The sequence below is a fragment of the Abramis brama genome (genome assembly GCF_963993115.1).
Source record: "Abramis brama genome assembly, chromosome: 24".
Classification (NCBI taxonomy): Eukaryota; Metazoa; Chordata; class Actinopteri; order Cypriniformes; family Leuciscidae; genus Abramis; species Abramis brama.
In genome coordinates, this window is record NC_139986.1 from 21,768,089 (window position 1) to 21,781,251 (window position 13,163).

A 13,163-nucleotide genomic window follows, 5' to 3' on the forward strand; every position below is an offset into this window, starting at 1 on the left:
AAAGTAATGTCTTCTGCAAAAATCCCAGAGGGCAAAAGAAAAAGCACATTCATATCTTAGTAAGCGCTGGCAATGACTGGGCAATAGGCTATAATTGCCCCAGACTTCAAACCATTTAAACATTTGGTTCTGAGTTTTTTTCCCACTGATGTACATAAAATCCTTCCACCAACATCATCAATTAAATGTTGAATCAAATAGAGATGCTCACTACAAATGGCATCCCGGGAGCCAACAGAAAACAACAACGGTTCAATAGAGTGAGGAGACAGACAGTGGGATACATTTCTGTCTCTATAGCTGAACACATGAGCTACTTCCCATAACAAATGACAATTGCAAAGTCTCTTTAAAAAAAAAAAATTCAAATCAAACTGAACACAATTCATATTCTGAGCACTAATTAAATTATGTGAGAATTGGTGTGTCAAAATGAAAAATTAACTGCTTACAAAAAAAATTTACAGTAAAAACCTGTTAAGTGGTTAACTAGTTAGTTACTTTACTATATACAGGGGGAAAACGGTAATAGATCTAACCTGACATTTCATGTAATTTTAATGTTTTTTCATTTTAAAGGGAACCTGCAAAATTCACTTTTACATGGTGTTTGAACATAAATGTGTATCGGTAGTGTGTGTGCACAACCACCCTACACTGTAAAAACTAAAGGAGCCTCAAATATCCTGTTGGATACTCAAGGAACTTCAAAATGTAATTTAGGTGCCTCTAAGATCTTTCTCCTATAGTAGGGTTACTGGAGGAGCATTGACAATCTTTGAGGTTCTTGCTGGAACTTATGGGATCCTTTAAGCACTTTGTATTTAGTTCAGAGGTTCTGGAGTCACCTTTTCATTACCATGAGACCTCAAAGTGCTTTGGGGGAAAATAGAGGAACCTGAATGCGATAAAAGGGTTATTGGAAGATCTTTTAACATTTAAGTGGTTCCTGGAAGATCTCTTATATTAAAGCCAGCATCTGGAGGAACCCAATGGTTCAGTGAGGCCAGAATAAGATTATTATCATCCTATTATTATTATTATTATTATAGGCTACTTCAATTTGATTCAGTATACATACCCAGGTGAAAAATACGTAGTATTAAATGTATTAAAAATGTACTTGAGTGTGTTTTTAGTAGACCTACTACAATACAAATATACTTTAATGCATTTTAATACATTTAACAGTAGCCTACGTCTTTTTCACTTGGGTTACATATATTTAGTATAGGCCTAGGCTATTTTATTAAGTAATTTAAGCCTTAAAAAACAACACTAAATAATAATAATATTATGAAGAAGAAGAACCAGGAGGAGAAAAGTTGTATTCTGTCACGAAACTGCTGCTATTCCTCTGCTGTCGTCACTTCAGTGATGCTCGCGCTGCTCGCGCGCAACAACAATAGTATCCACTGACGTCATCGGGTTTGAAAGTAACGGCTCCAGTCCTCTCATCAAAGCTTTCGCCGTTATTTCGGCTCTCCGTTACAAGGTTTGTAAACTCGCAAATAAATATAAATACAGAGTCTACTCACTATATATTCAAACACACATATACTGTATATAAATTCAATTTATTATACATTACTACTTTTTTACAGTGTTTACCACTCGTTTATTGCACAGTATCTGGTATGAAGGTTTTAGCCGCGATGCTAACTAACGTTACGTTGATCTAATGTAATGAACAAATGGAAATTATTGACTTATTGTCTTAGATTGATTTAGTCATTCAATTCAACATATTCTGTACAACTGTCGTCAAATTGCTGATATAGCCTATAATTTAGCTGATTCCTGCTGTCATTGGCGTTTGTTATGAATAACAAAAGCAGTTTAATATAGTTTGGTCTGTTTTTGTTTAGCCTAACTTTACTTACTAACGTTACATGTGCCCCCATTCTCTCAAATACGTTACAATTTTAAAGCCATTTACTGGTCAATAAATATTATGTTGTGAATAATCAGCTTTTTTTCTTTTGTATCCCCAGAACAACCATTACATTTTCTAAAATAATCTGAACATTTCAGTGGCAACATTGAATTACAGTAAGTTACCTGCACCACATGCAAGTACTTTATTACTATGATCTTTCTGTGTGAAATTGTATTGTTTGACTGTGTACTAGTGTTTTTTTAATCAGTTATTCTCTGAAAATCTTCCCTCATGCTCTCAAATCTCATTCATGTTACTCAGAAAAATAATATTAGGTTTGGGTCACAAATAATGCTATGCATTTTTTTCTTATATCTTTATCATTTGCATTTGAATATAAGACATTTTAATTCTGAATTATAACTTCAAGTTTAGTATTTTTCGACCAAAAAAAAAAAAAAAAGGAAAAAGCTATTATGGCTTCAGAAGACTTACAACACAACCCATAACACATGAGTTGTGAACTCATTGATTATTTTTAGGATCTTTTCTGGGACATTTTTGGAGCTTAACGATTTTTACATAAATTGTTGCACTGAATTGAACTAGACAAGTGTACATAAGAATGGTTTCCTGAATGATTTACACAAATTTTTTCTGCTTGTTTCATGCAGTGATCGTTAAGCGATCGGTGACTGGGGTTGCATTATGCCTGAGATCTGCTTTTGGGTTCCACAGACAGAAAGTCAAACAGGTTTGGAACGTCACAAGGCTGAGGAAATTATTTAAATTTCACAACTATCACTTTAATAACCTTACTAACAGTAAATTTTGTACTTTGCAGGGATCTCGGTAAGCTGAAATACAAGTTTGAACAAGAATAAAAATCCTCCTGTAGACCTGAAAATCACTGAAGTGCCTGGACCATCCACCAGAACAGAGGAAAAACACACGGAAATCGAAGCTGCGGCACCTCTTCACTTTTCTAACTCTTTAAGTATCTCACACCAACTTGGTCCCATAGTGACGTTTTTGACCACAAACGAAATTGCTGACTATGTAAATTCTTATTGAAGTGACTGGAATTCACCAGTGAACATTCACAGAACAACAGATAATTTTACTGCACCTTAACTCTGTTATAATGGAAAATGTTTTCTGCTTGTTGTGACATAAGGAATACTGTTTCCGGGTCGAAGCCTCTACTTCTACTTCCTCTATCTTGTTTCATGAGAATACTCAACAACCATTTATGAACACTGTTGATTCAAGTCACACATTTAAGCTTTTCAAAAGCCATAGTGTACATTACAGTCTCCAGTCTCACGGCATCCCAGACTTCAACATTTTATGATTCAAAATAGCTGAATAACTAACCATCAGAGATTTCGGTATAGAGATAAAGGTTAGGATCATAATTTTCAGGAATATTACAGCACAATGAGTGTATATTAGCACTGTTGACAGACTCTGTCCAATTAGCATAAACCCCGCCCCGAGTGAGCTGTAAACAGTCCGCCATGTTCATCTCCTCGCCAGAGCATTTAACAGCAGCATTCAAGTAAGAAATGTATTCTTATTAAAGTTACTAAGATATTCAATCAAGAGCAGTGAGTGATTTTCTGTTTTTCTTTTGTTGTTTGATTCATATTAACAGCATATATAGCAGTAGGTACTGTATATTACACTGCTTTCACTTTAATACACAGATCTAATATACACATGCGATTTCTTTACTTGCTGTTTACGTTCACAGACATAACCGACTGTGTTTATGTAAACTTTGTGTGTTTTTAACATAACCCTATGTGTATTTGACAATTTAAGTGCAATAACACGTGAAAGAGAACTTAGTTGAATACTCACGGGATGTGCCGTCTGATTTCCACCTTTTTATGCGCGTGCTTCTGATGTGTGAAATATAGGGGGTTATTCATAGCTGGTTGAAGGTTTACATTTTGCTATAATATTACAGGTTATTACGTGTGTTGAGATTTTTACTCAAAAAAAGTGTGATATTGTAATAAACCTAAATCAGGGGCTAATGTTGTGGCTAGAGAACTCTATAAAGCAAGCAGCACCACGGGATTAGAAACAATAATCTTTATTTAACATAATTCATTCAGTTACCAAACATTTCAGAGACTGGGTCAGGTTCTAAATGTCCCAAATACCTATGTTAAGTAGCCTGGGCGAACAACACCCCAATGGAGCATGCTACACAGAAGAAACCGCAAATAAATAGACAATCTCAAAGCTAGTATACATGCAATAAATATGCAAAAGCTATAAAACACATCACCACCGCAAGACACGGCACACATTCACAAGGCACGTGCACCTAACACCCAAGACGCCATCAGACTACAACATACAAACTTAGTTCATTCTAACCCTCCCACCCCTCATGATATGGTTATACTGCTAAATTTAAAATCACAAACACACACACACACACACATATAAAGTTTGGTACTTAACTCTCCCGGGAGACGAGACCCTCCCCCAGGGTCTAGGCTTTGGCGCTGTTTGGTCAAGGGGAAAAAGCAAACACCAATCCAGCGCTCGTGAGGCCTCCGAGCAATAGCGGAAACGGAGCACCCCTCTTCTGAAAAGCTGCGGCGCCCAATGCACTCCTGTACCCGGCCTTATCTACAGTTTAGCCCGCTACACTATCTTCGCCGCCGGCAGCCCTAAACAGCGTGCGAACGGCACCCACCCCCCAACCTTGAGTGCAGCTCGGCGTTAGTAAAAACACACCGCTTCTCAGAACCCCGCACGCTTCGCTGTGCCCCTCTTTTTATCACTCTCTTCCTTCACGCTCATCAATGGTCAGGTGCAACAATCATTTAACTCAACCCACTCTTCCCTCAAATCCCCCCCCCCCCCCACACACACACAACAGTCATAACAGTACACTTTTCCCACATCACTTCATTACACTCCCCCCACCCATAAGGCAGACTCGTCCTCGAGTCCAATTCAAAACATCTCATAGTCCCGGGACCACACAGGTGCTCTCCTTGATCGTCCTTGGCGTGAGTCTTTGGATAACGTTGCACCTTGTTGGACCTCAGTCACTGCAACCTGGCTAGTCATGGGTGTTTGCATATGCCCCGTGTGTGAAGATCCTTGACCACCTTGGTCCTCGGTGGTCGGGGCCGGCCTGTCCATTTGCCCTTTTGATCTCAGTGAGGTAGCACTGCTTCCTGGCACATCACTTGCTCCTTTCGCAGGTGTGACTGGGGGTCCCTCAGACCTGGCCCCTGGCACTGCCACCTCGCTCTCTCGACCCGCTGTAGAATCTGAAGTCTGCAGCCAGGTCTCCTTAGGTGGAACGCCATCTATCGGTGGGGTCTCTGCACCCTCTTTGCTGGTAACCTCTGTCACAGAAGAAAGACATGGTTTAAGTCGGTTGAAGTGCACCACTATTTCTGTTCCCCCGTCAACTGGCACAAGTCTATACAGAACTTCGGTTATCCTCTCTGTGACTTTATAAGGCCCCTTAAACCTTCGTTGTAATTTTGGACAGAGCCCCCTTTTCTTCGCTTTCCCCCGAACCCAGACCAATTCTCCTTCAGAATAATATTGAAAATGTGCTCTGAAGTCATAACCTCCTTTCTGCTTCACAGCGGCTCTTAACTGATGGCCCTTTACCGCCTCTACCACTGTAGACAATGTCTCCAACAGTCTAGCCACATATTCTGATGTAGAAGAGAATCTTTCCTCCCCACCCAAGTTAAGCATTACATCCACGGGAAGGACTATCTCTTTCCCAAAAACAACTTTGTAGGGTGTAAACCCAGTGCTGGAGTGAACACTACTTCTGTAGGCCATCATCACATTTGGCAACAGGACATCCCAGTTAGCTTGGTTATCGTCTACAAAAAGAGACAACATAGAGGCCAATGTTCTGTTAAACCTTTCGACCATCCCGTCCGATTGAGGATGGTACGGTGACGTTCTGGTCTTATAAATATTCAACAACTGGCACACTTCTTTAAATAACCTGGATTCAAAATTTCGGCCCTGATCAGTATGGATTATCCTGGGGGCTCCAAAGCGGCACACCCACTGTTCAACCAACAACTTAGCCACTGTCTCTGCTTCCTGATTAGCCAGAGGGAACGCCTCCGTCCATTTGGAAAAGTAATCCCCAATAACTACAATATATTTGTTTTTGTTGGGGGTTTCGGGGAGAGGTCCCAAAATATCTAACGCCACCCGCTCATATGGCCTTGATGCTACCACCGATTGGAGTGGGGCCCGCCATTGTTTCCCTACAGCTTTTCTGGACCCACAATCTACACACTCCCGACACCATCGCTTCACATCCCCAAACCAGCCCAGCCAATAAAACCGGTCTTTCACTTTTGCTTGTAATTTCTGTATTCCCAAGTGTCCACCCGTAACATCATTGTGCAACTGTCTTAAAATGTCTGGCACCATTACAGTGGGAATAACCACCTGGACCTGGTTTGCGGCATCTGAGTTCAGTGGAGGAAACCTCACCAACCGGGAGCCCTGCATTTGTAACTGGGACCATACTGGTGCATGCCTTTGTAGATCATCCGGTGGTTGCACCCCACACTCTCCCTCTTTTTTTTGAGCAATGATCTTTTGTAACTCTGCATCTTCCCATTGCGCCCGAGCCAGCTCATCCCCTCCCCCCCCCCGGGTTTACATTAGGAGGCACATTTTGTACTGCAGCTATTACCGGTGCCCCTCGTGTCGGTGGAGCTGGCTCCAAGGGCACTGGAGTTGACAGATAAGCAGGCAACCTAGAAAGGGCGTCAGCATTAGCATGCCCTCGTCCAGGGCGATGAACAATTTTATACTGAAAACTTGCTAACTGCTCCACCCATCTGGCTAACTGTCCCTCTAAACCCTGGAAATTATGCAGCCACCTCAAAAAATTATGATCAGTTCGCAGGACAAATTCCTTACCCAACAGGTAATGTTTAAAATGCTTGATGAACGTGACCATGCTTAACAGCTCTTTCTTGGTTGTGGCATATTTTCTTTCCTGCTTAGTAAGGGCTCTGCTGGAATATGCTATAACATGTTCAAACCCCCCATCTTCTTGTGACAACACAGCCCCAATACCAGCGTCGCTAGCATCCGTGTCCAGAATGAATGTTTTAGAGGGATCAGGGTATACAAGAACAGGAGCTGACATTAAACTCACTTTGAGCTGTTCAAAAGCTGTTTGGCATGCCTCTGTCCATTTAAAACGCCTGCCTTTCTCAGTGAGTTGGTGCAGGGGGCGAGCTATCTCAGCAAACCCCTTTACAAACCTCCGATAGTACGAGGCTAAACCCACAAAGCTCCTAACCTCCGTTTGGTTCTTGGGCACCGGCCACTGACGCACAGCCTCCACTTTTGCGGGATCTGCTTTTACCCCTTTCGATGAGATGATATGTCCCAAATACTGCACCTGAGTGGCAAACAAGTTACACTTAGTAGGCTTGACTTTAAGGTTACCCTGGCGTAGTTTTATCAAAACTTCGTCCAGACGGCCTAGATGTTCCTGAAAGGTCCGTCCAAATATAATAATGTCGTCCAAGTACACCAGACAGGTAGTCCACTGAAGATCTGCCAGCACCAGATCCATCAGTCGCTGAAATGTACTTGGACTATTGCAAAGACCAAAACTAAGGACATTGAATTCAAACAGACCCTGGCGAGTGATAAAAGCAGTCTTATATTTATCCCCAGGATCCAACTCCACCTGCCAGTAACCACTGGCTAAATCAAGAGTGGAGAACCAGCAAGCTTTATTCAGACTATCAAGGGCATCATCGATCCGTGGCAACGGATACGCATCCTTCCGGGTTACATCGTTTAACTTACGATAATCCACACAAAAGCGGAGGCCGCCGTCACGCTTACGCACCAAAACTACCGGAGCTGCCCATGGACTATGAGAAGGCTGAATTATGTTATTTGCCAACATTTGCTTTACATGGTCAGCAACCTCATGTTGTAAATGGAGGGGAACACGACGGGGTGGCAACTTCACAGGCTTTGCATCCCCTGTATCAATCTGGTGCAGTGTCAAATGTGTTCTCCCCAAATCCCCCTCCCCCTCACTAAACACAGACATATTTCTTCGCAACAGCTCACGAATTTCTATCAAGTCAGATGGAGTAAAATTCTTCTGATGCAACCCAAAATGAGCAATAAGCTTGTCAACAGACCAAGGCTCATTTGGGCCAGCCTCAACCTCACCCATGCCCAAATGTTCAGCCTTACAGCCCACCTCAATGTCCGTATGTAAAGTTCCCAACCTCATACCCCCCTTTAATGTGAGGGCATCTTTCGTTACATTAATCACTCGTACCGGCAGTCTACCCCCTCCACCCTACAGACCACCCGAGCTATCATTACCTCACATTGATTTGATAATGTGTCTGATGGTTCCAACATACCCTCAAAACCGGCCACGAAGGAATCATCCACCTTTCCAGCAATGATTGCCTCACTACGTGGGGGAATTACCGTATCTTCAAAGACGACCACGGTCCGGGGTTTATCAATATCTGCCGGGACAATCAGGGGGAACATTTTACCCATAATTCGACACTCATTTTTACCAAAATCCACAATGACACCGTATTTACTCAAAAAGTCGAAACCCAAAAGAATATCCTGGGATGGTACATCAGCTACCAAAAACTCTACGATTAATGCCAATGAATCAAACTGGCAGACTGTTTGCCATTTTCCCAAAATCCCCATCAACCCTCCATTAGCTGCAGACACATCACCATGATATCCAGACAGTTCTGTTCCCCTTTTAGTAATTTCAAGCCAACGTTGTTTTGGTATAACTGATAATGTTGCCCCACTATCTACCAAGAGAAGGGAGTCTGACGCACCTACTTTGGCTCTGATGTATCCAGAGCCACCCTGGTTGCTTGCAGAGGCCGCATATGTACCAACTCGCCAGGGGGCAGGCAGCGGGCCTACAGTACCTGCCCCCTGTAGTTTCCCTGCGAGTATGGGCAGTCTCGTTTTATGTGTCTGGTACACCCACACTCCCAGCAACCACCCCCTGCCCCTCTGGCTCGATCAACAGCCCCTTGCAAACCACTATTCCTGGACTCCCGTACGGGTTCCCTGGAAAATTGAGAAGGAGTAGGGTTTACCATAGCCTGTTGAATGTTACTCACTGTTATACGAAGAGTTTTTGCTTCCTGCCTCAATTCCTCCACCATTCCTAACATCATTTGCATTTGTTCATCACTTTTAGATTTATTCTCTACCACTCCCCTTACTTTTGCATCAGACATCAGATGGGTTTGCTCCATATTCCTAAGAAGCTCTAGTTCAGAAGCAAGATCAATTGCATCTTCTAGGGTATCAGGTTTTGCTCTGCGCAGGCTAATACGAAAGTCCCCAGATGCAAAATATGTAAGAAACTGATCTCTTGCCAACATATCACGAGTGCAATTATCGGCTGTGGAGTAAGCTTTAGTGGCAAGACGCCGTAAGGCATTTCCGAATTCTCTTGCGGTCTCATTATGCATACGCCTGCGAGCTGTAAATGTAGCCCTACTCCAATCGCTACTGTCACAGGGCTCAAAACATCTAGCCATAGCAGCTTTTAGCAGCACATAATTTCCTTTAGCCTCACTGGACAAACCACTATAAATATCTCTTGCACGCCCAGAGAGCAGAAGAGACATAAATTTAAGTTTTAAGGGTTCATCCCAATTATTTACATCAGCTGCCAAATCAAATTGCTCTGACCAATCAGACCACTCTCGGCCTACACCAATAAATGTCTCAGGCATAAAAACTGGCCGCGCAGTAGCTCTTAATGTTCCCACATCCCTTACGTGGTCTCCACCTTCGGGCACAACATTATCCTCCCCCTGTAGCATCTTTGCAACAGTGTCTAGGTTTAATAGGGTCCAAAAAAAAAAAAAAAAAAAAAAAAAAGCTATAAAACACATCACCACCGCAAGACACGGCACACATTCACAAGGCACGTGCACCTAACACCCAAGACGCCATCAGACTACAACATACAAACTTAGTTCATTCTAACCCTCCCACCCCTCATGATATGGTTATACTGCTAAATTTAAAATCACAAACACACACACACACACACATATAAAGTTTGGTACTTAACTCTCCCGGGAGACGAGACCCTCCCCCAGGGTCTAGGCTTTGGCGCTGTTTGGTCAAGGGGAAAAAGCAAACACCAATCCAGCGCTCGTGAGGCCTCCGAGCAATAGCGGAAACGGAGCACCCCTCTTCTGAAAAGCTGCGGCGCCCAATGCACTCCTATACCCGGCCTTATCTACAGTTTAGCCCGCTACACTATCTTCGCCGCCGGCAGCCCTAAACAGCGTGCGAACGGCACCCACCCCCCAACCTTGAGTGCAGCTCGGCGTTAGTAAAAACACACCGCTTCTCAGAACCCCGCACGCTTCGCTGTGCCCCTCTTTTTATCACTCTCTTCCTTCACGCTCATCAATGGTCAGGTGCAACAATCATTTAACTCAACCCACTCTTCCCTCAAATCCCTCCCCCCCCCCACACACACACAACAGTCATAACAGTACACTTTTCCCACATCACTTCATTACAATATGCTAACCACGATATTAGAAAGGAAGAGTTTAGCTTTTGACTTTGGAAGTTTTGGTTATGTATTTTTTGGATTTTTGATTTTTGCTACTTTCAGTGCATAGTAAAAGTATGCAAATTGGTACACGTATATTGCTCCCATTATAATCAAGCTGCAAGCATTGTGACGTTGACCGCATTGTTGATTTTAATAGAGCAATCTAGTTATGTCATATTGCTTGCAGTTTAGACAGTGTTACATTTAAATCGAGGCAGTGAGAGTAATTCATCCACAAACCTATACAATATTCCAGACAGTTTGCGATACACAGCTGATTGATTTTTGTTTTTCAGTGTTGCTTGCCTCCTTAGACATAACTGTGTCTGGGATGTCTCATCTAATCTTTTTAACATGAGCAGGGAGCTGCTGCTGGGCTGGAAGATGCCCTGTGATTGTCAGTGGTTAAAGTTGAGAAAGACTCTCTTGTGGCTCCTGCGGTTTGGTATTCACACAAATACCACATGCGCACATTAACATAAATATAAAATCATGCAAATGCTCATCATTCAGTGCAAAAGACCTTGCGCATTTGCAAACTACTTTATATGAGGTCAGTATAATTTCCTCATTCTTGAAAATGAGTTTGAAAACATTATTTTCTCTCTACCTTGAAAGTAATAATTTAAATTTTAGTTTCAAAACCGAGAGACCTTCACATGAGTGAGAAGACAACAGAGATTTCAAATTGCTTTCTGCAATGTGTCATGTATTTGAAATAGAATTTGACCCTATACACTTAATTATTGTGCATGTTTCATCCGTGCATGTTTATCCAAAGAAAAAAAAAAGAAAGTTTGTCTTTGTAACATTTCATTGAAATGAAACTGCTACCTTCGCCTCTAAAATGACTGAAACTGATATCATTTAGGTTACATGTATTGATATAAGGGTCAATGATGGAACGCTTTTTTGTCCAATCTATTTATTTATTCAAAAATATGTTACAAATCCAAATCTTGCAGATCCCTCAGTCTGCTTCCCGCCGAGGCCGCCCTCCTGTGGCTCCCGCCCCTCCTGCTCGGCCCAAGCAGCAGCCTTCACCGAGGACGAAGCAAGGAGGTGGTCACAGGAAGGCGGCACAGCCCGTCTCTGCCCCTAAGCCTGCCAAACGCCAGATTCTCGATTCTAGCTGATTCTAGCACACTCTCGAGAGCAGGTTTGCAAACACAGTGACCTGGTGCTCTGGCACCTCGCCCGTCTGGGCCTTCGGGTCAACTGGAAAAGAGCAAACTCTCCCCCGTGCAGAGGATCTCTTTTCTCGGTATGGAAATCGACTTGGTCGCCATGTACGCGCAGCTTACGAGTGAGCGCGCACAGTCACTGCTGAGTCAATTCCAGGGCAAGAATGCGGTTCCACTGAAACTGTTTCAGAGGCTCCTGGGGCATATGGCATCCGTAGCTGTGGTCACGCTGCTCGGATTGCTTCATATGAGACAGCTTCACCACTGGCTTCGCGATCGAGTCCCGAGATGAGCATGGCATCAAGGCACACTCCGGCTATCAGTCACTCGGGCTTGCCGTCAGACCTTCACCCCGTGGTCGAACCTCTCCTTTCTACGGGCCGGAGTGCCCTTAGAACGAGTGTCCAGGTATGTTGTTGTGTCAACAGATGCCTCAGCCACGGGTTGGGGTGCCATGTGCAATGGACATGCTGCCGCAGGCTCCTGGACAGGACCCCAGCTCCTTTGGCATGTCAATTGCCTCAAGTTGCTGGCCGTACGTTTAGCTCTGCACCGTTTTCGGATGTTACTGAAGAGCAAGCACGTACTGATCCGTTCAGACAACACGGCGACAGTAGCGTACATCAACCATCAGGGTGGTCTGCACTCCCGTCGTATGTCGCAACTCGCACGCCATCTGTCTGGAGTCAGAAGCATCTGCGGTCGCTTCGAGCCATTCACATCCTGGGAGAGCTGAATCGTGCAGCCGACGAGCTCTCACGATTACAGCCTTATCCCGGGGAATGTAGTCTCCATCCCCAGACAGTTCAGCTGATTTGGGAACAGTTCGGCGATGCACAGGTAGATCTGTTTGCCTCCCCAGACACTTCCCATTGCCGCTGGTTTTACTCCTTGACCAAGGGGACCCTCGGCATGGATGCACTAGCATACAGCTGGCCACGGGGCCTCTGCAAGTATGCGTTTCCCCCAGTGAGCTTTCTTGCACAGGTCCTGTGTAAGATCAGGGAGGACGAGGAGCAGGTCCTTTTGGTTGTGCCTCATCGGCCCACCCGAACTTGGTTCTCCGAACTGGTGCTCCTCGCGACAGCCCCTCCCTGGCCAATCCCTCTGAGGAAGGACCTCCTTTCTTAGAGACGGGCACCCTCTGGCACCCGCGTCCCGATCTTTGGAACCTGCAAAAATGGGTCCTGGATGGGACACGGAAGGTTTGAGTACCCTATCAACTCAGGTGGTGGCTACCATCACTTCAGCTAGAGCCCTGTTCACAAGACACGCCTACACTCTGAAGTGAAACCTCCTTAAATCCTCCTCGCCCCCCACATATGCCCTCTTGTGACCTCACAGTTGTTCTATCTGCGCTGCAGAGAGCTCCCTTTGAGCCATTGCACTCAGTCGAGCTAAAGTACCTCTCCATGAAGACGGCGCTCCTGGTTGCTTTGGCCTCCATCAAGAGGGTAGG

The 13,163-nt window shown here is 44.1% G+C and overlaps 1 protein-coding gene across 1 annotated transcript; it reads right to left on the reverse strand.

Annotated features, from left to right (window-relative positions):
* Nucleotides 1–3,904: 3,904 nt before the first annotated feature.
* On the reverse strand, nucleotides 3,905–10,482 carry LOC311075123 (uncharacterized protein). The gene is made up of 2 exons (XM_084102271.1): nucleotides 8,311–10,482; nucleotides 3,905–5,262 (listed from the first exon to the last, which is right to left on the reverse strand). Exons 1-2 carry the CDS (start codon nucleotides 8,618–8,620, stop codon nucleotides 4,862–4,864), a joined length of 711 nt encoding a protein of 236 aa, XP_083958397.1. The 5' UTR covers nucleotides 8,621–10,482; the 3' UTR covers nucleotides 3,905–4,861.
* Nucleotides 10,483–13,163: the final 2,681 nt, after the last annotated feature.